General features: G+C 51.6%; 8 protein-coding genes across 8 annotated transcripts; 5 read left to right on the forward strand and 3 right to left on the reverse strand.

Annotated features, from left to right (window-relative positions):
- Positions 1-753: 753 nt before the first annotated feature.
- Positions 754-3998, reverse strand: GT037_008012 (acetyl-synthetase-like protein; the record flags this gene model as incomplete). Its single annotated transcript, XM_038933059.1, has 2 exons — positions 754-2739; positions 2790-3998. The coding sequence occupies 2 exons, from the start codon at positions 3996-3998 to the stop codon at positions 754-756; spliced, it is 3195 nt and encodes a 1064-aa protein (XP_038784560.1).
- A 1343-nt stretch (positions 3999-5341) lies between these two features.
- GT037_008013 (uncharacterized protein) lies at positions 5342-5773 on the forward strand (the record flags this gene model as incomplete). The annotated part of the gene is made up of 1 exon (XM_038933060.1): positions 5342-5773. One exon carries the CDS (start codon positions 5342-5344, stop codon positions 5771-5773), a length of 432 nt encoding a protein of 143 aa, XP_038784561.1.
- Positions 5774-5995: 222 nt separating this feature from the next.
- On the forward strand, positions 5996-9046 carry GT037_008014 (glycerol-3-phosphate dehydrogenase; the record flags this gene model as incomplete). Its single annotated transcript, XM_038933061.1, has 4 exons — positions 5996-6250; positions 6300-6700; positions 7732-7776; positions 7852-9046. Coding segments are annotated over 4 exons (1896 nt in total), but the record flags the coding sequence as incomplete, so codon positions are not given.
- A 1193-nt stretch (positions 9047-10239) lies between these two features.
- Positions 10240-15216, forward strand: GT037_008015 (abc drug exporter; the record flags this gene model as incomplete). Its single annotated transcript, XM_038933062.1, has 6 exons — positions 10240-10973; positions 11026-11260; positions 11319-12063; positions 12141-12407; positions 12462-14716; positions 14776-15216. 6 exons carry the CDS (start codon positions 10240-10242, stop codon positions 15214-15216), a joined length of 4677 nt encoding a protein of 1558 aa, XP_038784563.1.
- A 311-nt stretch (positions 15217-15527) lies between these two features.
- Positions 15528-16553, reverse strand: GT037_008016 (udp-glucose 4-epimerase; the record flags this gene model as incomplete). Its single annotated transcript, XM_038933063.1, has 2 exons — positions 15528-16189; positions 16292-16553. 2 exons carry the CDS (start codon positions 16551-16553, stop codon positions 15528-15530), a joined length of 924 nt encoding a protein of 307 aa, XP_038784564.1.
- Positions 16554-16925: 372 nt separating this feature from the next.
- Positions 16926-17810, reverse strand: GT037_008017 (proteasome component pre4; the record flags this gene model as incomplete). Its single annotated transcript, XM_038933064.1, has 3 exons — positions 16926-17530; positions 17582-17729; positions 17781-17810. The coding sequence occupies 3 exons, from the start codon at positions 17808-17810 to the stop codon at positions 16926-16928; spliced, it is 783 nt and encodes a 260-aa protein (XP_038784565.1).
- Positions 17811-18029: 219 nt separating this feature from the next.
- Positions 18030-20040, forward strand: GT037_008018 (proteasome subunit beta type-1 precursor; the record flags this gene model as incomplete). The annotated part of the gene is made up of 5 exons (XM_038933065.1): positions 18030-18092; positions 18143-18711; positions 19054-19082; positions 19135-19303; positions 19353-20040. 5 exons carry the CDS (start codon positions 18030-18032, stop codon positions 20038-20040), a joined length of 1518 nt encoding a protein of 505 aa, XP_038784566.1.
- A 2668-nt stretch (positions 20041-22708) lies between these two features.
- GT037_008019 (carbohydrate-binding module family 1 protein) lies at positions 22709-23798 on the forward strand (the record flags this gene model as incomplete). Its single annotated transcript, XM_038933066.1, has 3 exons — positions 22709-22789; positions 22857-23688; positions 23743-23798. The coding sequence occupies 3 exons, from the start codon at positions 22709-22711 to the stop codon at positions 23796-23798; spliced, it is 969 nt and encodes a 322-aa protein (XP_038784567.1).
- Between the last annotated feature and the right edge of the window lie 776 nt (positions 23799-24574).

The following is a 24574-nucleotide window of genomic DNA, read 5'->3' on the forward strand; positions in this document are numbered from 1 at the left end:
GGCTAAATTTCACCATGGTGGATATCCACTTACAGAATACCGTTCTAGCCTCGTCAACCAGGCAAGCCGCCAAGCTCATCTGACTCGCTATCGTAAAGGCTTGGCATGAGGGTCGGGGACTCGGAGGAGAATTGCACTCCGCTCGCCTACCACTTACGAGAATGCGACGGGAGAAGATGACGCATCACTAACGCGGCTGCAGGTATGTGTCACGGTGGCTGCCTTGGTAGAACCGTGGAATGAAAAGACGATGAAAAGTTACATTGCCTTGTGTAGTCCACGCTACAGCATCTCTCTTACTGAATCGGCGTATGCTGCTCTGGCAAAAGTGTCCGCTTCGGAGAGATTCTACCATCAGTCTATGGTGTTCGTTCTCCGAGGATCGTCGCGAGTATCTTCACCAAATTCGCGACGCTCTTAGAGTAGCCGAGTCACACTATCACAGCAATGATCCATTGAGCCCGTTTTTTTCAGCCGCACAGCATCTGCGTGCACCCTGCACGCGGCTATGCACTCGATCGTTTAGCAGGTATGTCGCAGTCACACCATGCATATCGTGCTGCAAATGTAACATCTGAAGAAGCAAAAGACGGAATAAAATGGTCCGATTGACGTGTTGAAATCGCCATGTAGTTTTCTAGTTTAACACATGTTGGATGCCTGATGTTGACACAGGCTTGTTACGCGGCTACGACAGGTACTGGACACCCTCCGAGCATACTGCTGCTCCTACTTTCCTCCGTTGGCTATTTTTTATTGCACGTTCTGCTGGATCCAGTACCAGATTCTCTCAATGTACTCCTTGTCCAGGGGCTTGACGTCCCTCAGCGCCGGTACGCACTTGCTCGTCTCCGCTGTTGAGAACTGCGGTCTTGAAGTACTATACTCTATACCGTTTCCGTACGACTCTTTCCACAATCCTAGTAACTTCAGCGCAGAGTGATTCGAGTCACCAGCCTGCTCTAATCGCTCCACCCACTCCTTGGGCGTAACAATTTCGAACCGTTCCTTCTTCTGCAGCCACTGCAACATCTGGTTCCAGTCGGGTTCCTGATGCGGATTCAATACATGGAACACTGGCATGTCCTCTCCCCCCTTGATTGGACCAGTGGCCTCAAGGAACGCTTTCGCAGCAATATTGACAGGTAGCCAGTCTAGAGGCTCGCTTCCAAGATCGGGCAAACATTTAATGAGCTTCGCAGTACTCAACATCATAGGCCAGGCTTCCTTCGTGTTCCATACCCCTGACATCGAATCACCAGCAAGCTGACCCACACGGACAACTGCGATACGTCCGCGAAGACTCGTCCGATTATGCGCTTCAAGGCAGATATGCTCTGCAACCCATTTCGAACGCGAATAACCCAGCGGAGACGCAGAAGAAGGCTCCGATGACAGTCGCTCGGGTAGCTCACCCGATGCGTCGAGAGAGCCGTTCATGATGGCCGCAGTGGAAGAACAGTATGTGAAGCGCGGAGGCTGCGATTGTGGTGACTTCAGGGCGAGATCGAGCAAGTTTCTCACACCGGCTATGTTGTCTTTCTCAAAACTGCGCAACTTGAGACGGAAGTTGACAGTCCAAGCAACGTGGACGATTGAAGTTACTCTCTGCGCAAGGAACTCGTACACTTCGTCGCTAAGCCCCAGACGTTTTTCTCCTAGTTGAGACGTCACGATTTTGATCTTACTATTGGGGGACCCCAATGACAACAGGTTAACCAATCCACGCTGCTCTAGTGCTTTGCTCACACGTTCCCTTGCTGCATGCCCATCTACCCCTCTGACAAGGCAATAGACAGCCTCAACATCGGATGTCTTTTGCAGCAGGTCTAGAATATGTGCACCCAAAGCACCGGTAGCTCCTGTAAGTACTACCACTTCGCTGCCTCTCTTGTCTCCAATCGACCCATTTGTGGTGGCAGTTTGCTGTGGTATCGTCTTGAACGAGCTGTATTGCTCTACCAGGTCCAGCATCAACTTCTCTTCGTCTTCACCATCGGAGTCGATCTGGCCATGCCTCTTTCGTAAGACGTAATCTGCCAGTCTTCGTATAGTACCACAGTCTTCGACGACGCTCATTGGAAGCTGCCCTTCAAAGTTGGGTATCAAGCGTCTCAAGCGCGTTCTCAACTGCATGCACGCAATAGAATCCACCCCATAGGAAAACAAGTCCATGTCTTCGTTTAATCCTGCCGTCTGTCCTGTCATACTTTGGATGAGACTAACCAGATGCTGGGGCAAATCTTTGTCACTGACTTCAGGTGATGACTCGGAGTCTTGAGATTTGTATGCGTAATTGATGATGTCTTCGAATCGAGATTCTGCCGCTCTGCGGATGATCGTCCCCTTGCTACTCTTCTCGAGCGGCTCGTCTTGATGGGATAGGGGAATCAGCATGTCAAAGGGTATTCTAGCATGGTCTTGACTCTCGCTGTTCAATTTCTCGACTTGACTCTTGATACATTCAAGAAGCTCTTGGTCTGACATGCTGCTCGCCTCCTGTGATCGCAGAAGGAGAGCACCTGGGAAAGGTCGGTTGTTGCCGAATATCAACACATCGTCGAGGTAAGGCGACGTCGCGATAGCGTCTTCCAAGGGTGCTGGGTCGAATTTCTTTCCTGTTATTAGTGTGAGCTGTGAGTCTGCTCGCGAATGATACAGCCATGCGTCTTTAATCGTTGGGTGTGCCGCGAATAAGTCGGCAGTGGCGAACGAACCGTCTGGTCGATTCTGTTTCGCCTATACCAAAGTCAGTGAAGGATTCTGTCTTTTCATTTCGTAATAGGTACCATGTGCGGCCATCCCGGCTTGATGATCAGTTCAGCTAGATCATCTTCACGCCTCTCAAACTCTATCAGGTTTCGTGGGTTGTAGTTTCGAAGATACTGCCAGTCATTATCGGAGGCAAAATTTCGATACGACGATAGAACGAAGCCACACTCTGCACTCCCAAATCTTGAGATGAGGTTTACTCGATTCTTCACCAACCGATCGCCGACTTCTGCTGGCAACGCAGCCCCTCCAACACCCACGATGTCCATGCTCTGAAGCAATTGAAGACCTTTTCCATCTGCCTCCATCATCTGGAGAACATACGGTACCGACGAGAAATATCCGGCCTTAGGCAGTCCCTCAGTCGCCGCGTATGAACTAGCTACATCCAGGCAACTGCAGATATTGCGTGCTGTTATGGGCATATCTTTGCTTGGGAAAAGCCAGATCATAGCATTGCTTGTCCAGCATCGGAAGAGATCTGCGATGCCACCATGATAAAGTGGCGTTGTGGTGAACGACGCTAAGGAGGGGATTCTAGGGAGATGTGGAAGCACGCCAATAGCGGCGCGATGAGACTGTGGTATAGGCTTCGGTAGACCTGAAGAGGTTCCAGATGTATGATGGAGATACGCGATTGCTCTTTCATCTACGTGAAGAGGTTCGATGCTGGTTCCTGGCGAAGTCTGGATGACTTCAAAGATGTCTTCTGTATCGCTCATAGGCAGCAGGCGTACTTCTAGCCCAGAAGTTCCCTGCTCTTTTGCCAGATTCTTTGTCTCTTGCGCTCGTTCTGCATGAGCAGCATCGTAGAAGAAATCAGAAACTTCGCACGATGTACAGAGATGTAGTATGGCAGCTGCTTGACATTGTGGTGCTATCAGAAGAACAGAGTATCCTAGTCTGATTAGGCCTAGCCAGGTGAAGAGAAATTCCGGAGAGCTGTGGCACAGCAAAGCGACCGTCTCTGCCTTTCCAGAAATACCAAGAGACTTTGCCAGGCGTGAGGCGAAGACATTGGTGCCTTGGTCAACGTCTGCAAATGTAAGAACCCGATAATCCCAATTCTGTTGACCTGTTTGCGGTATGGGGAAGCCAACGGCGGGGAGCAACGGATGATGCTGGGATTGCTGGCTGAGAAAGTCGCTAATGTTCCGGTATGGCTTCGGATTGGTGTTCAGGGCGGCAGCTTGACCGAGTGTGCAGACGAAGTAGTTGCTCTGCATTTTGGGATGCATACCAGGGATGATTGTGTAGACTGAACCTTCCGATCCAATGGCCTATGAGGCTGGTTTGTTGATGCATCGGGTTCAATGGCATAGAATTTGTGATTATGGCGGCGCTGCAAGTCCCATTAGTCGTGACATCATAGTAGCTGCAAAGGCAATAGCGACCCTGCAGCTGCTCTTTAGGCAAACTACCGTATAGACAGCGCATGTCATGCTGTACTTTGGCAAAGAACATGAGGTTGCATACGGCAATTCCACGATAGCAGCAAGCTTTGGACTATTCGCAAGCCTCGGGGTAATACATAGTAGATCAGTTGCTGCGCGCACGAACCATGCGTTCGACAAGGCTTTGCCCACCCAACGCAGGCCTATGACGCGAGCCGCCATTTGGTCGCGTCAAATTGTATGTGTTCAATAGTACTCATATCCCTCAGTCGTACATGGCGTCACGAAACGTCTAGAAGAGGCTCGAGTATCTTCCTGGGCAAAGCAAACTCGACAAACGGTTGGAGAGCGTCGTAGACCCACGTAATCTGCTTACGACGGGCGTTACCATGTACAGGCTACGCCACAGTCACTATCGCATTTCTGGGGTAGCGAATGCGGGCAATGTTGACGCGTCGACGCCATCCAGTAGCGGCTATCAAGGTGTCGCGATAGTCAAGTCGCAAGATGTATCGTACCCTGTATGTGGAAGCCAGGACCATCTCTTTCTGGCTCAGGTGACAACAGCACGTCAGCGCTTCTCCACCCTTGCTCTCCGCACAGCGGGCTTATATCCGATGCGGCACAACAAGATGTTGTTTTGGGATGGATGGTGGGGAGAAAGTTGCAGCTAGCAGCGTGGCGGTGTGTGGCAATGCGAATAGTTTCGCAGGGAACGGCGTGCGTCTTTTAATCCAGATTTGTCAAGGAAAGTGATTGGTGGTGCCCATTGCAGGCCACATGCATTGGGCCGGTGGATGCGTCGTTCGTCTGTGCGGCCCGAGGATGTATATGCGGGCCACCTAGCAAGGCAATAAGCTAGGTAGACAAAGCCGGAAGTCATGGATGCGGCGTTCCTCCAGTGACAGCTGTGTTTGCTGTGGCTCCAATCCTGCATCCTACGTTTCTCCCAGATGCCGCCGGGTCTTGACGCGACACGAGATGAGATCTGAAACGGTGCGACACTGAGGATGCGGTGAATCATGCAAGGCTGCAATTGTTTTTGGCCGGCTTATAGTCAACAGTGGAGCTCGGCCCGCACGACGAAGCTTGACCGTCATTGAGAAGCCCCGTACGTGTCAGTAGATGGGGTTTGCGCAGAGAATGTGATGCACGGTCGACGGTGACTTGGGACCATGTTCCTTTGCCTTGAGCCAAGCTGGTCAACATTAATGGGCCGGGGCGGCTCCATCACGCAGCCAACCACGACGTGCATGGCATGGGGATTGCAGATGCGCCTAAACGGTTGGCAGCTCGAGTACGAGGCCGCTGGACGGAGTGCTGGTGCCGCAGGTGTATATCCGAAGCGTGGCAAGTTTTGCGTCTGGCGTTGTCTGAAACAACACCGCGGCCAGAGTGACGATGGCCGTTCGCGGTGTCGCGCCCGACCTCATGTCAGCGCCCGGCACGTCGGCCTTGTCGCGATAGAGATGCAAATTGAGCAATTTCCAAGCGGGCGGCATCGAATAAGTCACCCAGGTAGACTTTCGGTCGCGTCTGAGCGTATCTCCAATCCAATTGCCCTAGCTGCTAGAGGCAAGCACGGCCGGCTAGCGTTGTTGCTCTAGCCCGTGCGCTCGAGCATATATTCCTGCCCTCCCCAGCAACACCCGCCTCTTCTATCCGTTCCACCAAACCAGCATTAAATCACGCTGTAAGTCCCACATCTTCTGCGACGCAAGCATAGCGGCTTATATTGCGCCCATTGTCCCTTCACCTTTCGTCCCACGCCCTGTCGCTCGCCTTCTCCACCACCACTGCCGATCTCCCGCTAACTCTGCTCTTCGTAGGCATTGATATTCTCTGCCCCATCCGCAACAATGCTCTACTCTTCCATCTTCGTCGCCGCCTCGGCTCTCGCCGGCTTCGCCTCTGCGCAAAACGCCACGGGCACCTACGACACGCCCATTCCATGCTGCAGTGTCGCCGCCAGCTCTGTGCCCCAGGATGACAAGCAGACATGGTGCAACGCCAACCAGAACACCTGCGTTGAGCTCTGCGGTGGCCAGGGACAGCTTGCCAGCAACGGCAACCAGTGTGATCCGGTAAGCATCTCCATCTGGCGCGCAACGATAACCACTAACATGTCCGCAGCAAACACTTGACTTTTCTTGCGACTGCCGAAACGGTACCGATGTGAGCGACCAGATGGACGCCTACCAACAGACCGTTCCCGGTCTCATGTGCCGCTACTGGTACGACCAGTGTATTGCCGCCACCGGCTCCGATGCTGCTGCTCAGTTCCAGTGCAACCAGGCCCGTGACAACGAGTGCGGTAACCTAACTACCCAGGACGCCACCGATTCCGGTAACTCTGCCTCTGCTTCCGGTAGCGACAGCAGCCCATCTGCTACCAGCAGCGGTTCCCCCGACAGTACCAGCGAGGCTTCCGCAAGCGCTGGCTCCTCTACCCCTACCGGTGCTGCCGGTCGCATTGCTATGTATGGCACCCCCGCCCTCGCTGGTGGTCTTTTCGCGCTTTTCGGCTTCGCCTTGTAAGCTAGCAATACTGTAGATGGATTGCGGGCCGGTCCCAGTTGGACGGTAATGAGGATGGATTTGCGTCACGGATACTAGCAAGGCTGTACCACGTATCAGTCATCACGGCATAGCGTCATCAGCGCTTCGACGTTGGAGTCATTGCTTTCACTGCTATCTACTTGTTCATGGCGGCTCCATGGGAGACGAGAGGAGTTTAGGAGGATACTTAATGCGATGTTATGAAAGGACACACGACTTGTAATACCCAATACTACCAATACCGCCACTACCATGTTTTGCCTGTGTGTTTTGCGGAGCTTGAACTCTCACACTATTCATGTGATGCGCCGTGCGCACATATCCAGTATCATTTGCGTATTTTATCACTCAAGAAGTCTCGCCATGTACCTAACTGTAAAAGCATCGCGCTTTCCCCGCAGAAAGCAACTGCCAGCTGTTTGCGCAGGGACTCGAGGTGTACCACGGTTCCCTGAGCTGTAGTGCTGGCAACCGCGATGCCATTGGTCGATGCCGGGGGCAGGATCAGCCGGCTGGATGATAGGCGCTCTGCAGCTAACCCATGTCTCTGACGCATGTCTCCGAAATCGTTCCTAGATCCAACATTCTGGGTGCTCCCGATCAAAGTTTACCATCGGAACCGCTTTTTGCTCGATACTTGAACACGCCCTCACCGCCAACAGTGCACTTGCTAGCTGAAACCCGTTTTCGGCATCGCCGCATCACAAGCTCACAATCAGCAGCAGAGCCGAGGCCACGCGGACCCTGCGCTTACCGAGACAGCAGGTGTGAAAGTCGCAGCCCGAGCAAATGGGGACTTTTACTGACCGCATCCAGACATCATAAACATATAAAAAGTGGCGGTCTCAAGGTTCCTTGCGCTCGCGTCACACTCCCCTACGCAATACGTCACTCCGTATCGCCTACTCCAAAATCTGCGCAAGCGAGTTGCAGTACCCATCAACACACCATACATTACGAACCTGCAAAGAACAAGACACACATCAAGGACAATGGCGACTCTCAGTGCTGGACGCAAGCACAAGGTGACCATAGTTGGCTCCGGCAACTGGTAGGTGGCTGCAGCAGCTTGTTGGAGAAGATGGGGCTATGGACGGCTGCTGAGATCAATAGCTGACTGGTACAGGGGCACCACAATGGCCAAACTAGTCGCCGAGAACGTCAAGGAGAACCCATCCCTGTTTGAGGAGACTGTGCAGATGTGGGTGTTTGAGGAGGAGTACACCATCCCGAAAGATTCGCCTCACTACAGCGGCTCCGACAAGCCTGAGAAGCTGTCGCAACTCATCAACAGGGTTCATGAGAATGTCAAATACCTCCCGAACATCACGCTTCCTTCGAACGTGGTCGCCAACCCCGACCTACCCGATTCCTGCAAAGACTCTACGATGCTCATCTTCGTACTCCCGCATCAATTCATTGCGCGGTCGAGCCAGCAGCTGGTCGGCAAGATTCTCCCTTACGCACGAGCTATCTGCTGCACAAAGGGTGTGGACGTCAGTGAGAAGGGCATCAGGCTCATGTCAGAGACAATTGGCATGACTCTCAACATCTACTGTGGTGCTTTATCAGGAGCGAACATTGCTTCTGAGATCGCTCAAGAGAAGTACTCGGAGACGACTGTAGCATACGACCCGCCACCGATGGACTCGCGCAATCCTACCCCCAGCGGTTCGCCCAATGCCTCACAGACTGATCTTACTGCTCACGTGGACCTTATCGATCCGAGCAAAAAGAAACCCAGCAAGCGCTCAGCGCATTTGACTGCTCTCCCCAACGAGTACCCACCTCTGTCGCACGAGAACGTCAGGAGGCTCTTCCACCGTCCCTACTTTCATGTACATATCGTCAACGACGTCGCTGGTGTATCACTGGGCGGAGCGCTGAAGAACATCATCGCGCTTGCAGCAGGCTTTGTGGATGGTCTGGGCTGGGGAGACAACGCCAAGGCAGCTGTAATGCGTGTTGGTATCTTGGAGATGGTCAAGTTCGGCAAGGCTTTCTTCGGGGACAGTGCTCGCACAAGCACCTTTACTGAAGAAAGCTGTGGTGTCGCCGATGTCATCACTTCGTGCTCGGGTGGTCGCAACTTCCGCTGTGCAAAGATGTCTGTCGCCCGGGGCAAGACCATCTATGAGATCGAGCAGTCTGAGCTCAATGGCCAGAAGCTCCAGGGTACCAGCACTGCCTACGAGGTCAACGAGTTCTTGAAGGCAGAGGGAATGGAGGCCGACTTCCCGCTCTTCACCGCTGTCTACAACATTCTGGAAGGCAAGAACAAGCCCGAAGACATTCCCCAGCTTATTGAAAAGAAGCCATGACTAGAAGAACCCAAACTCTAGGAGTCTTAACACAACGGTACAAGACTGTAGAGCGGAGTACTTCATGTTCAACCGAAAGCGGATACCCCTTTAGATAGAATTGATTCCCATTGGACACTTCCTGGGGTTTTTATCACATTCCTGATGACAACCTACGACGATAATCACAAAAAGCAGTTATCTGAATGCTATTGATCTCCACAGAATGGTCAGCCGTCCGTCTGTTTCTAAGCACACATGAATTCATAATCATTGCTTTCGTACAACTGTACCACAATGTAGACGGGGAATGGACGGGCGGTGGGGTACGCGGATCGTTTATGGCTCTCTAAATTCTACATATCCTTGTATGGATTTCTAAGCGCATGTGGACTCTGTAAGCATATGTACAGCCGTTCGAGGAGTTGCGTACGCTGCAAGCATATATACATTTTCTAAGCAGACCATATAGGCGACACGGCAATGCACCCGGCCGCGCTCGTAATGCAACCGACTGACATATGTACCTCCGAACAGCATCAGACTTTACAAGCCTTGGCGGGATCGACATCAGGGAGGGTCTTAGCTCCGCGGAGCCCGATGTCAATGCAGACTGCATCACACAGACGAACATGGGAAACTAGCGATCACCGATTGTGAAAACAGGCCGCCTGCCTGCAAGCTACACACGCGTGTCAGGTATACGCAAAGGTCCACCTTACACGAGTGAGCTGCGACTCGTGCTGTGGACTCGATATGCAGGGACATCTGCCCAAGTGGGTAAAGCGAATGAGATCTTCTGCGGAAGGAATGATTGGTAATGCGAAAAAAAAAGTGTTGGATGCCCACCCGTTTCGGCCATTTTTGGCATCGCGAGCTGGGTGGATGCGCTTCGCAAGTTCAGCTTAGTCTAGCTTCTCGGCAAGGCACGTCAATCATTCATCAAATCTCAAAGATGACGACATGGTTGTGCTTTATCTCCGTTGTCTCCTGCCCAAGCGGTTTGTCAACTCTAAATTTTGGCCTGGTATCCCCGTTGGCAAAAGCACCCCCAGTATTCTCCTGGCTCTACCGGTGACCGCTTAGTAAAGACCAATTGAGCAGTACTAGTACGACAAACGTCCTGTCTCTTGCTATCGTTGCTCTTCAGACTCTTTTCCTGCTCTGTTCTTCTTCCACACGCCTGTTTGATACCCTAAGATTTCATTTGCAACATGTGGGGATCCGCAATCCCACCCGATCGAGACAATCGACGCAACCCATGGCATGAGGACGACTATCTTCGTGATGGAAGGGAAGAGGTGGTAACACCGGACAACCAGAGTGAAGAAGATAGCTCAGATCGCGAGGGCCTGAAGCGTGCTGGTACCTGGGGTGAGAGAGACGCAGGGAAATTGGACACACGGGCTGCAGCAGAGGATCTTGAAGTTCTGCGAGGCGAACTCGCGTCTCTTTCAAAATCGCGTTCCCGGGGCGCGCAATCGCAACGATCAAACCCGCTTTCCAGGACCGTGAGCAGGGTCAGCGGCCGCCAGAGTCAGAGTCATCCTCGGGGATCAATTGCACGCGCAGAGGAGGGTACAGGCGACGCAGAAGATGATGAGCCGGGAGATATTGGTGCCGCTGCCGCGCCGGCAGAGAAAGAAGACGACTTCGAACTTGATGAGTTCATGCGCGAGGGCCATTTCGAGAAGCGCAAAGACGGTCAATCAGCCAAGAAAGTCGGTGTCATCTACAAGAACCTTACAGTCAAGGGTGTAGGATCGACCGCTTCATTCGCAAGGACGCTGCCCGACGCGATACTAGGAACATTTGGGCCTGACCTTTACAAAATCGTTACGGGCTTTGTACCTGCGTTGAAGCTTGGCAGGCACAAACAGATGAGGACACTTATCCATGACTTCTCAGGTGTAGTCAAAGATGGTGAGATGATGCTTGTTTTGGGACGGTAAGCAGTATTTCAAACAATATGCTTGGCGAGTGCTGACCGAGCGTATCAGACCCGGATCCGGATGTTCAACATTCCTGAAGGCCATATCCAACAATCGCGAATCCTACGCCGCTGTCGAAGGCGATGTATCCTATGGAGGTATCCCAGCCGGCAAGCAAAAGAAGCAGTTCCGTGGCGAAGTCAACTACAACCCCGAAGACGATTCCCACATGGCCGATCTCAACGTGTGGCAAACGCTCAAATTTGCTCTCACCAACAAGACCAAGAAGAACGAGAAGCACGAGGTCAGTGTCAAGTATGCAAGCTCCTATGCGGGACAGATACTGACGTTGTATACTACAGATTCCCATCATCCTTGAAGCCCTCCTAAAGGTCTTTGGTATATCCCACACGAAGTATACTAAAGTCGGAGATGAATACGTCCGTGGTGTCAGTGGAGGTGAACGCAAGCGCGTCTCCATTGCCGAGACTCTAGCCACCAAGAGTTCGGTCAATTGCTGGGATAACAGTACCCGCGGTCTTGACGCTAGTACCGCGCTCGACTACGCCAAATCGCTGCGTATCATGACCGATATCAGCAATCGAACTACGCTAGTAACCCTTTACCAAGCTGGTGAACAGATCTACGAGGTCATGGACAAAGTCATGGTTATCGATGCTGGTCGATGTATCTATCAGGGACCTGCAAACGAAGCCAAGCAGTACTTTGAGGATCTCGGATTCAAGTGCCCGGAACGTCAGACTACTGCTGATTTCCTGACTGCCGTTACTGATCCCACCGAGCGACAGTTCCGCCCCGGTTTTGAAGATAAAGCACCGAAGACATCTGAGGAATTAGAAAGGGCTTTCAGGGAGAGTGACGCATACAAGAAGGTATTGAGAGAGATCTCCGAATACGAGGCTGAGCTCGAGGCCAGTGGCTACGTGGACGCCAAAGAGTTTGAGGGTGCCGTACGCGAGAGCAAGAGTAAAACGGTCCGCAAGAAGAGTCCGTACACGGTCTCGTTCATTCGACAGGTTATAGCCTGTACTCAGCGTGAGTTCTGGCTCACTTGGGGTGACCAGACTACGCTGTACACCAAGTTCTGTAAGTTTTGCAAACGCATTGATGGAAAATTCATCGTCTCCATCATCTTGGACCATCTTGCTAACGTTACCATCAAGTCATCATCATCTCAAACGGTCTCATCGTCGGTTCGCTATTCTACGGTCAATCTCTCGATACTTCAGGCGCTTTTTCGCGAGGTGGCTCCGGTTTCTTCTCCATTCTCTTCCTCGGATGGCTCCAGCTTTCCGAGCTCATGAAGGCCGTTTCTGGTCGCAATGTCGTCAAGAGACATGAAGATTACGCATTCTATCGCCCAAGTGCTGTGGCTATTGCGCGTGTGGTACAAGACTTCCCGCTTTTGTTGGCGCAGGTCATTCCATTCTGTAAGTCACATCTAGCAAAAACGTGCGAAACGTGAGCCCAGCTGACATCTTTAGCCATCATCATGTACTTCATGACTGGTCTCGACGTCGACGTATCCAAGTTTTTCATCTACTTCCTGTTCATCTATACTACGACCTTCTGTATCACAAGTCTTTACCGCATGTTTGCCGCCCTCTCTCCAACGATTGACGACGCTGTACGCTTTGCTGGTATCGCGCTCAACCTCTTGATCATATACACCGGTTACGTTATTCCGAAGCCACAGCTTCTGACTGATTACATCTGGTTCGGATGGATCTATTGGATTAATCCAGTCGCGTATTCTTTCGAGTCAGTACTCGCCAACGAATTTTCCGACCGTGTTATGGAGTGCGCGCCCAGCCAACTGGTACCCCAAGGACCTGGCATCGACCCTGCATACCAGGGCTGCAGCTTGACTGGTGCACCGCCAAATTCTAACACCGTCCCTGGTTCAGACTACCTCCAGGTATCGTTCAACTATTCGAGGTCGAACCTCTGGCGCAACTTTGGTGTCGTGATAGCTTTCTCGGTGCTCTACCTTCTGGTGACCGTGATCGCAACCGAGACTGTATCCTTCGCAGCCTCAGGTGGCGGTGCGTTGGTTTTTGCCAAGAACAAGCGGGCTAAGCAAGCGGTCAAGGAGGAGGCTCCCGCTGATGAGGAGAAGATAGCCGCTGGCGAGTCCGCTTCAAGCTCACACACTGCTGCTCATGAAGAGGAAGAAGCGTTGGAGTCTATTTCGAGCAGTGAAAGTGTCTTCACCTGGAAGGATGTTGAGTACACTGTCCCATATCAGGGAGGTGAGCGCAAGCTTCTGAACAAGGTTAACGGGTACGCAAAGCCCGGTGTCATGATCGCTCTTGTTGGTGCCTCCGGTGCTGGTAAGTCCACCCTGCTCAACACACTTTCGCAACGACAATCTACTGGTGTCGTTTCGGGTGAGTTCTTGGTGGATGGTAAGGACCTTGGCAAGGCTTTCCAGAGAGGCACAGGGTTCTGTGAGCAAATGGATCTTCACGACGGCACTGCTACGATCCGTGAAGCACTGGAGTTCTCTGCCATCCTTCGTCAAGACAAGAACACACCGAGGAAGGAGAAGCTCGACTACGTTAACAAGATCATCGACCTCCTCGAGCTGCAAGACATCCAAGACGCACTAGTTTCTAGCCTAGGCGTGGAGCAGAAGAAGCGTCTTACGATCGGTGTTGAACTTGCTGCGAAGCCTTCTTTGCTCCTGTTTCTAGACGAGCCAACCAGTGGTCTTGACAGCAACTCGGCATACTCCATTGTTCAGTTCCTCAAAAAGCTTGCTCAGGCAGGTCAGGCTATTGTCTGCACCATCCACCAACCTAGCAGCGTTCTGATCCAGCAATTCGACATGATTCTCGCCCTCAACCCAGGTGGCAACACGTTTTACTTCGGCCCAGTAGGCGAGAATGGGCGCGATGTTATCAAGTACTTTGGCGACCGTGGTGTACAGTGCCCACCCAGTAAGAACGTGGCAGAGTTCATCCTAGAAACTGCTGCGAAGCCTGTCAAGCGCAAGGACGGCAGCAAAATCAACTGGAACGAAGAGTGGCTCAATTCTGACAACAACAAGCAGATGCTCCAGGAGATCGACCGCGTCAAGACGGAGCGTAGCAAGATCTCCGACCAGAATCAAGATGGTGGAGCTGAGGACTCCGAGTTCGCGGCGAGCGTCTGGGAACAAACCACCATGCTCACGAAGCGCACATTCATCCAGTACTGGCGCGACCCGTCTTACCTCTACGGCAAACTCTTCGTCGCGGTCATCATCGGCATCTTCAACGGTTTTACCTTCTGGCAACTCGGCAACTCCATCGGCGACCTCCAAAACCGCATGTTCACTGCTTTCCTCATTATCCTCATCCCGCCCACCATCGTCAACGCTGTCGTACCCAAATTCTATCAGAACATGGCCCTGTGGCAAGCACGTGAACTTCCTTCCCGTATCTACGGCTGGGTTGCTTTTACGACTGCGCAAGTTGTTGCTGAGATCCCCATCGCCATTGTGTCAAGTGTGCTATACTGGGTTTTATGGTACTTCCCGACTGGATTACCGACCGATAGCTCGACTTCTGGATACGTTTTTTTGATGACCATGCTGTTCTTCTTGTTCATCTCCAGTTGGGGTCAGTGGATCTGTGCGTTCGCGCCGTCCTTTACTGTCATTTCGAACGTTTTGCCCTTCTTCTTTGTCATGTTCGGTTTGTTCAACGGTGTTGTACGACCGTACGATATGATGCCGGTGTTCTGGAGATATTGGGTAAGTAACATCCCCGTACGACCCATGCGTGAGGCGCACACTAACCTTGTATACCACAGATGTATTACGTAAATCCTTCAACGTACTGGATTGGTGGTGTACTCTCTGCCACGCTGACTGGCATTCCTGTTCAGTGCCAGGAGAGTGAGACTGCCATCTTCGATGCACCACCAGGCCAAAGCTGTTCCTCTTACGCCGGCCCCTTCGCTTCCACCTCCCCTGGCTACCTGCTAAACCCTGAAGCCACAAGTGGTTGCCAGTACTGTCCTTACTCTGTTGGAGATGACTACTTGGCTACCATCAATGTCAAAGCCAGCGACAAGTGGCGCGACTTTGGTATCTTTCTAGCCTTTTGCATTAGCAACTGGGCGCTTGTTTACTTCTTCGTCTGGTCCATTCGAATCAAGGGATGGAAGTTCGGATTTGGGATGGTAGGCAATGGTGTTGGGAAGGTCAAGAAGATGCTAAGTGGAAAGAAGAAGGGTGAGGGGAAGGCCTAATACATGAAAAGCACATGTAGTGTTTGAGACTCGTATAACATTTTAATGTAGTATAACGTTCAAACTTCCACAAGCTTTCGAAACGGCTTTTGCAAAGTCTGAGAAAGCAGGTACCTTCTAGCCATACCCTGCAGCAAGATTTACCTTGAGATGTTCACCGGTGTTCATGTTGTGCTTTTGTAGTATCCAGCGCAGCGAGTGACTTCGGAGTACATTATAGGTACAACTTAGAGATTCCGAACTTTCCGGTATTCTTGATGCCTTGCATTAACAAACAGCATTGGTATGGAGTATGCCCACCTACTACAAACCTACCCCTCTCTACCCAAAACCTTCCGCCACCCAAACTCCTCCCTAAATCCCAACATATCCTTCATCTTCTTATTAGAAACCGGACTCTCCCTCTCTCCCATTCTTGTCAAAATCTCCGTCTCGGGACAAATCTTCCTTAACCAATTCTCGCTCGTGCCCTCCGTCTCCGGGATAGTAATGTCATCATTCACCGCATTGAAAACCTGGTACCCCAGCCCATCCGTCTGTAAACAACAATGTACCATATTACCCAAATCCCTCGCATCGGTATAACTCCACGCATGCACTTTGAAATCCTGTGGCCGGGTTAAATAAGCTTCAAACTTCTTTGTATGATTCTCCGGTTCGATGACAGCTGAGATGCGCAAACAGTAAATATCTACACCAGGAAACCGGCGTGCAAATGACGCGGCGGTAGTTTCCATGCAGATTTTACTAGTGGCATAGACGTCCATGGGGGTTGTTGGTGTGGACTCTGTGATAGGGAAGTGGGCGTAAGATGTGGAGCCTTCGGCATAGGTGACGCCATAGGTGGTGAGGCTGGAGGCGAGGATTATCTTGCGGATGCCGAGCTTACAGGCAGATTCGAGGATGTTGTAGGAGCTGAGGGTGTTTATGCGGTAGGTTTCGTTGTCGGGGAGGCGCATGGGTTGGGGGATACCTAGGGGTTGCATGTTAGGTCCGTATGGGCGGTATGGTTTGGCATCCGTTCACGACTTTCTGTGTATCCACCTCTTCGTAATAAGCATTGGTGGTTACATACCAGCAAAATGTACGACGACATCCGGTGTTTTAACTGGCTCCATGAAGGGTTCGCTGATCTTAAAGTGACAAGACAGGCTGTTGAAAGCTTGCGCGCCGTCTGTAAGATCGGCCTTCAAAGTATGTACATTGGGATTGGCTAGAGGTGTCGCATCCACGTTGAGTATCTCATGGCCGAAGCTAAGCAACTTCTCAATTACATGACGTCCGGCGACTCCAGAACCGCCCGTAAATACTATCCTCTTCTTTGGTGGAGGGGACATTGTGCAGGAGAACACGAGGTGTCAGATAAAATCGTAGCTGTGGTATGACGGAACTGTCTGTAAGTTCGCAAGCAAAGGACAAGAGATCCCATGACCAAGATGCTGATCATAAGGCTTGCTGTTCGTAAGCGGAGCTTCCCCGCTCTAGCTTACGAAGCTCTAACCTCGTTGGTCCTTCTGAGCACCGTTGTGCGTGGAGTCTTGGAGGCCGAAAATGGTAATAATGCACGAACACGCACCATGCCAGAAACAGGGGGTCTGGACAATCCATACCGCTATTGGTACATTCATTCATGTCTATCATTCGGGCCTCAGCTACTCGATGAGCAGAGGCCTTTGATCGTAATGTCCGGCCTTTCCCTATACGCCTCTCTACACAACCTGGGTGCCGTATCCCCTGATTCTGTCGGCGAATGCCCAGCTCTGGTTCTCCAGCTTCACGTTCTCGTCGAGATCAACACCGTCCTTTGTGATGACGGCAATCGAGTACTTGTCCATACTCCTAGCATCTCTGTAGAAGAGAACCTTCATGCACTCCTTGACCTTCTCTACTGCTTGTTCCCGTGTGACGTTTTCTACAGCGGCCTCATCTGGCAGTATTGTCCTTAGGATTGGCTGAGCGAGATGTGCACCGAAGCCAGTGGCCAGCGATGGCGATGAAAAGGTGGTACCGAGAAGGTCTGCGCTTGCAAGGAAGGGCTTCTTATCACCGTCCATGCCCACGATGAGCAGGTGGTTCCACAATGGGTCGAACTTTGAGCGACGATTGTACATGACTTTGGCGAGGTAGGTATGGAGATTCTTGGCATTCAGCGAGTTCTCAGAAGAGGAGTAGTTCTCGCGGATGTCGAGCGAGTTGAGTAGGCGGTCCAGGTACTGCATGTCCGAAACATCGCCGCCGAAGCCTACGACTACCTCGTCATTGAACTTTCTTAGGCGCTTGACGTCGGTGAAGCGAGCAAGGGAGCCATATGAAGCTGTGATGGTTTGTCAGCCAGAACCTCACTACCAGTTGTGTTGTGGCATACCCAGATTGTCTGCGGCAATGACTACGCCGTCCTTGAACTTGGCTGCAAGTACCGAGGTACCGGTCACGATCGGGCTCTGAGTGTGCTGGTTCGGGCCGGCAGACGAGAAATGTGAAGGATCATAGGCGCCGTATACATCGTCTCTAGGCTATGATGTATTAGTACTGTTGCTGGCTGAGGCGGCGGGCGGAAGACATACACGACCCCAAGCTTGTGGAAGATGGTTCATGGTAACGGTGGTGATTGAAACGGCGGTTTAGAGAGGGGGATTTGTTCAGGAATCAGAGAGGGTGATATGTTGTAGTGAGCTCAAAGGTGAGGTTGTTGTTACGATGTTCCCAGGCAGTCGGTGGTTGCGCAGCTCACCCGCCAAGACAGCGAGTTGGCCCAAGCTTCCGCATACTGAGGTCAATCCGAGATGATCGTCTGCAAGCATTGCGCACTCAAAATGCTCGGAATCGACTACCCAGATAGTGACGAGGAGGACGTCGTGCCCGCGACTCATCCAGAGGTGAGACTCACAAACGTACACCAAGGGCTCTTGTGGCTACTAATATAGAGTTGACCAACATTTCTGCAGCAGTTGCGCCGGCTCCAGAACCTCCTTCCGCTCCCGCGCCTCTCGAACAACCGCCTACCTCCTCATATCCAGTGAATGGTCCTGCTCAAGGCCCCGCTCAAGGCCCAACCGTTTCGCCACCTCCAGAGGAACATGTCCCCTCGAACGACGCCGCGCCAGGCTCAACGTACGCCAACACACGCGCTCTGATTCAGAACCTTACCTTACCCACCGTACCCAATTTCGACATACCACCTTCTCCGCCGGGATCACCACCTCAGAGAGCGACGAAGAAGTTTGCGCAGTTCCTCGAGCTTAAAAAGAAGGGGCAACACTTCAATCAGCGCCTAGAAACCTCGTCAGTGCTACGCGATCCAGGGCATATGCAGAAGTTGATGGACTTTGCGGGGATTAGCGAACAAGACTCATATACATCCACACTACCAGAAGATGTCGCCATACCGGCAATCTTTCCAGAGTGGGCCTACGTCGAGGAACTGAAAGCCTCACAGAAGCGGATTTCGAAGACCAGAGAGCAGGAAAGATCCAAGGCACCAAGAGAAGCTCTCGAGTTCGTCTCCGCGTCTAAGAATGCGTCGAGCTCTACCGCGGGAAAACGCAAGGAGTTGGAACACAGAGGAAAGGATGATCAGAGTTCAAGGAGCAAGTTGGAGAGCGGGTCGAGATCTCCAAAGAGAAGGCGGTCGAGCTCTAGAGACAGAAGGTGATGGAGACGATTGTACATTAGCAGCAGACTTCAGTAGCGCAATGGCATAGTAATGCTGATTACAGCTCCGATAATACGTTCGAGGTCTAGTTAGTAAATTACAAAACATGGACTGAAGTCAATTATGCGTATGCTTCAACGCGGTCTGGAGGGTATGCTCTCACTACATCAGCGCCAAGACACTAGCGCGTGGAAGCTCCAGGCATTCGAGCTGCGTAACTCCAGAGCTTCAACACCAACAAACAAATCCACCGCCATAACCCACAGCCCTCCGGTATCGACAAGACTTCCTACGGCCTACTTCGAATCCACGTCTGCACAACTCAACAATGGCTGCGCTCTACACCGGTGCACCCCCGCAAGGTGGCCCAGGCTATTCGTTCAACCAGACCCCCAGAACTGTCCCGTCAGGCGAGCGGCAACATGGTTTCTACCCGTATGTGCAGCTTTCATACTGAGTACATGCACAACCTAACAAGATCCAGCTACACCGACAACGGCGGATCAACACTAGGCATCTCTGGCGCCGACTTCGCCATCCTAGCAGGTGACACACGTTCGACATCCGGCTACAACATCAACTCACGATACGCACCCAAGCTCTTTAAGATTGGCGGCGAAGGGCCAGACAACAAGGGCGCCCGGATAGTACTGTCTGTAGTCGGCTTCGCCGCAGACGGTGATGCGTTGAAGGAGCGTCTCGACACCATTGTCAAGATGTACAAGTACCAGCACGGAAAGCCCATGACCGTCTCTGCCTGCGCACAACGACTCAGCCACATCCTCTACAACAAGCGATTCTTTCCCTACTACGTACACGCCATCTTAGCCGGTCTGGACGAGGAGGGCAAGGGGGCGTTGTACTCCTACGACCCGGTCGGCAGCTACGAGAGGGAGCAGTGTAGGGCGGCCGGTGCTGCGGCATCACTTATCATGCCCTTCTTGGACAACCAAGTCAACTTCAAGAACATGTACGAGCCAGGCAGCGGCACGGGTCACGAACTCAAGTCAAAGCAAGCACAACCGCTACCACGGGACCACGTTGAGGATCTGGTACGGGACGCCTTTACAAGCGCGGTGGAGAGGCATATTGAGGTTGGTGATGGCCTTCAGATGATGATCATCACAAAGGAGGGCATAGCCGAGACCTTCACTCCGCTCAAGCGGGACTAAGAAGGTGTGGTAGGCAGATCGAGGGTGGGGTATCTTCACGAATATGATGATTTCAAGACACCGAGCAGATGTATGAATAGCACAATGAAATGCTACTGAAGATTAAGAATCAAGCCTTTGCATGGTTCATGCCAGACAAACTCTGTATCCTCTCTGTACTTTCATCTTGTCTGCTTGCGCTCGTTTGGATGCAGTCGAAGCGCTGCCTGTGTGACACCTCCCGACAGTCAAACAGCTATTGAATCTACGTTTCCTGTCTTCTAACACTTTGCATCAGAGTCCTTTGGCGTAATAACAAGCTCTGTGCTATTTTCTAAGTAAATTATAGATGTTGTGACGCCAGTCCTATTTGTGATATCTCTACAGATCTCTCTTCACCCCTGCTAATGCTCTTGTACTCTTCTTGAAAAAAGGTCGCACTGCTTGTATTCCATGTAATAGACGTTGCCCACACAAAGAGTTAATAAGCCAAGTAAGATACCCTGAGGATACGCCACTCCCCAGAGTTACTTGGCAGTATTATATCGCTCTTCCTGTGTTAGCATAAATCCTCACTGTAAGGCTACAGGGAAAAGAATCTACAGGACAGCACTAAAAAACTGATCTCAGCAAGAGCAAAAAGAACAGTCACCCTTAATGTATTAAGTTCCTGCCGAAAACCCCCACTACAAGTCCTAAGGTGAAATCTTGAATGCTCCGAAGATGCCATCCAAGACTAAACCTTAGAAGATGCAGAGGCGATTTTATCACGACTCGAACCTGCGTCTCCCAGTCTGAATGGGTAGCGACCCCATTCAGACTGGAAGATACAGGTCGCCAGCCGACCAAGGGTATTCCAGCCTCATTGATGGGAGAACTGTGCTGGATCAAGGCTTATATAGCGAGAAGAAATGTAGAATCACATGGTTTATGTGAAGGAGAGCGGGAAGGATATACAAATGTACTAGCGGGAGGAGGAGGTGAAGGTGAGGGTGGGTGTTTGCTAATTTGGTGGTTATTGACGAGCTGCGCGTGTGCTGCCTGTGGGAAGAAGCGAGAGGTCTGACGGTGAGAAAGATGATGAGGGGAAGGATGACGAGGCGTAAAATCAGACAAACGGGTAGCTTGGAAAAAGAGACTGATGTTGTAACGGTGAACTTACCTAGGCACACACAGATTATGTGAGTTTGCAACAACGACGTGTCAAAGAGAACCGAGTTGCTCGAATAGATTGACATACCAAGAAGACAAAGTAGACGTAGTCAACGGATTGGGATATGGAAAGCGCGATAGATGGAAGCGTTCGGTCTACGCGAGCTCAAACATAGCTGAAAACACATACGGTATGGCAAAACTTATACTGAACTGCAATTGACGTGAGAAGTAAAGGTTTGCTGTCTGCTGAGTGTATTTCAACACATCCCAATAATGCGGCAGCCGGCTTCGTCGCAGTTGTTTGGAAGACTTATGTTTCCGTTGACGGTATGCTTAGTAAATGATACGGCGTCAATCCAGGGGGACAAAGAGTTGATGGATGAGAACACTTTGCTACCCTTATGTTGGCTATCAAGGCCTTGGTCAATGACCAGGACTGTGAACGGCAGTGCGGGTATCAAACATGAAGTCTAAGAGCTAGAGATGGTGTTTGTAATGAGAATATCTGTCTTGAGCGCCATGAAAGGCCGTCGTGACAGACTGAAGTTGGTGAAGGAACGACGGGAAGATACTGTGCGGCATGTGCGCCCCTTGACGCGCTAGCCCGACCCAACAACGTCACCGGCCAACACCTCCGTGCATGCCGACCCATCGGTTGAGCTATGCGACCTTCTCGCATGGTTCATTCATCTAAACCCAAGGGCCTGCATTCTCTCGATGCTGTGCTAGGAGATGCAGGAAACAAGCTTTCTCGCCGAGAGACCAAATCTGGGGAGGGCGCACACGCGGCACATGTCGCTTCCCGAATCTCATCTAAACAGATTGCTTTCGATAACTCTTCACCCTAAGACCTGGTCGAGTCGCCCGATAGCATTGGGTCACGACACCCAGTAAGGCTCGTTGACAGTGCACGCTTTTTCAGCAGCTTGAGATTCTAAGATTGCGCGCCTCCTGTCGTCGCTCGTCGTCAACAAGTACAGCTACGTAGGTAAGATTAGACAGGTCCTCGTTGCAGCTCACAGAGGTGCAACAATGAGTTCCTCAGCTTTTCTAGAAGGTTTGCACCTGATCAAGCCGATGTGAGCTTTATCCGGTGGTTCCTAGTGCACGCATTATATACAAGCAGCCCTGCACGACACACACAAAGGCATACCTCTAGAGCGAATCCATGGCCAGGCTGCCATGTGGTCACCAATAAGTGACCGGGTTCTGCGGTCTGGTTAATATCCACCCTAGCCATAGCACGTTACACGTGGAAAACAGAACCCGGGTTTCGGCAACGACAAGCTTTACTTTCATATAATCTTAAGTCAGACGACGGTGCCATACTCTACAGATGTACGTCTTGGGTTTAGCAGCACGGATCTGATTCACGGGCTGGACTTCGTCTGCAAGCGAGCATGATGTCCAGCCTTCGAAAAATCGAGAAACGAGTATAAAGAGGTGGTAGGTACGAGACCATTTCGATGCCAGCCCATTAAGAATCGACCATTTTCTTTCTTCAGTCAACCGACTACTGTCGATAATTTCAACGATGAAGAGCGCGATCATCTTGACCAGCGTTGTTGCCTTTGCAACACAGGCAGCGTCTCATGCGACATTCCAAGACCTTTGGGTCAACGGCAAAGATCAGATAAGCATACCCAACCCATAATACGATGCCACTAACACCCATTCACCAGTCGACTTGCGCCAGGCTTCCCAATAGTAATAGCCCAGTCACATCGGTAGCAAGTAACGACATCCGTTGCAACGCCAACCACGGACCAGCAGCCTCAAAATGCAGTGTCCCTGCCGGTGGCACTGTAACTGTAGAGATGCATCAGCAGAACGGCGATCGATCTTGCGCGAACGAGGCCATTGGTGGTGCTCACTACGGCCCTGTGCTTGTCTATATGTCCAAAGTCGCAGATGCATCCACAGCTGATGGCTCCACTCCGTTCTTCAAGGTCTTCCAGGATACATGGGCGAAGAACACTGCTGGCGGCGGCGGCTCAGACGATTATTGGGGTACGAAGGACCTGAACAAAAACTGCGGAAAGATGGACGTGAAGATCCCCACAGATTTGGCCCCAGGAGACTATCTGCTAAGAGCAGAAGCCATTGCGTTGCATGCTGCATCTGGTGCTGGTGGCGCTCAATTCTACATTACCTGCTACCAAATCACTGTGACTGGTGGTGGTTCTTCTTCGCCTGCTGGTGTAGCTTTTCCCGGAGCATACAAAGCTACCGACCCTGGCATCCAGATCAACATCTACCAGAACCTCGCATCGTATGTCGCCCCCGGTCCGGCAGTTATCGCAGGTGGTACTGAAGCCGTTGCTGGATCCGCTGGATCCACTGTGACTGCTACTGGTGGAGCCCCGGTTGCCACATCTACAGCAACCACGATGAAGACATCTGCAGTAGCCACATCTGCTGCCGCTGTGCCAACGAGTGGAGGTGGTGCTGGAGCGTGCTCAGTTGCAAAGTACGGTCAGTGCGGCGGTAATGGATACAGTGGATGCAAAACCTGTAAGTCGGCCTAACTCGGGTATGCGAGGACAGGCTTGTACTGACGATCGATAGGTGCTTCAGGACTTACCTGCAAGGCTGGAGGTGACTATTATTCACAGTGCGTCTGATCAGCTTGATGGCAGCGGACGGGAGACTTATTAAGCTCCATGTAAATATTTAGGTATCTCTGGAAATGACGACTGCTTACTCTCTGTTACTTGTATTATCTGTTGTTTGTTCTAGACCATAGGGTCGGAACTAGGACTCGACGGTAACAACAGCGCCCTTCCACACCCCCATCACATTTCCTGCACACTCGGAATAAGGTCGAGCATCTGCATGCGCAAACCTGTCTCATCTCGCAAAAGACGCCCTTCACAGCATTCACGCGTCTAGCGCCCGCCCTTCATATCGGCATAATGGTAAGCGTGAACACTTACCCCTCTTTAGGTTTAATCTTCACCGGCATAGATTTTCAATTCCGAACATTATACATCACGCTCGTCCAGCCACGTCGGCGCATGCAATGAATAACGAAACAATTGTCGCGTCTGGAACAAAAATTTAGCCTTTGGACATAAGCTTGACGTGTATATCGTGCCTCCTGCATGCAATGCTTGTAGGGCTGTGGCTTCGGGATTGGGCGCCTAACATTGCTGCCTAGGCATGATACCATGATGAGTGTGCATCCGCTTACTACGACCGTCGATTAGCCACTCCGAACCATGCAGGGATTATTTCTGATATGGAATTCGTGGTTCACACTGGATTATGAGCGGTCAGTCTCCATTCCGACAATGTACGAGGCAGGAAAAGGGCAATGACGAGCCTAAACAGGGCATGTTGCTTGATCGGTGGTGATGTGATGATTTTGTATATGAGATGGTTTGTGGGACATTGATAG

Source organism: Alternaria burnsii (genome assembly GCF_013036055.1).
Source record: "Alternaria burnsii strain CBS107.38 chromosome Unknown 693, whole genome shotgun sequence".
NCBI classification, from domain to species: Eukaryota; Fungi; Ascomycota; class Dothideomycetes; order Pleosporales; family Pleosporaceae; genus Alternaria; species Alternaria burnsii.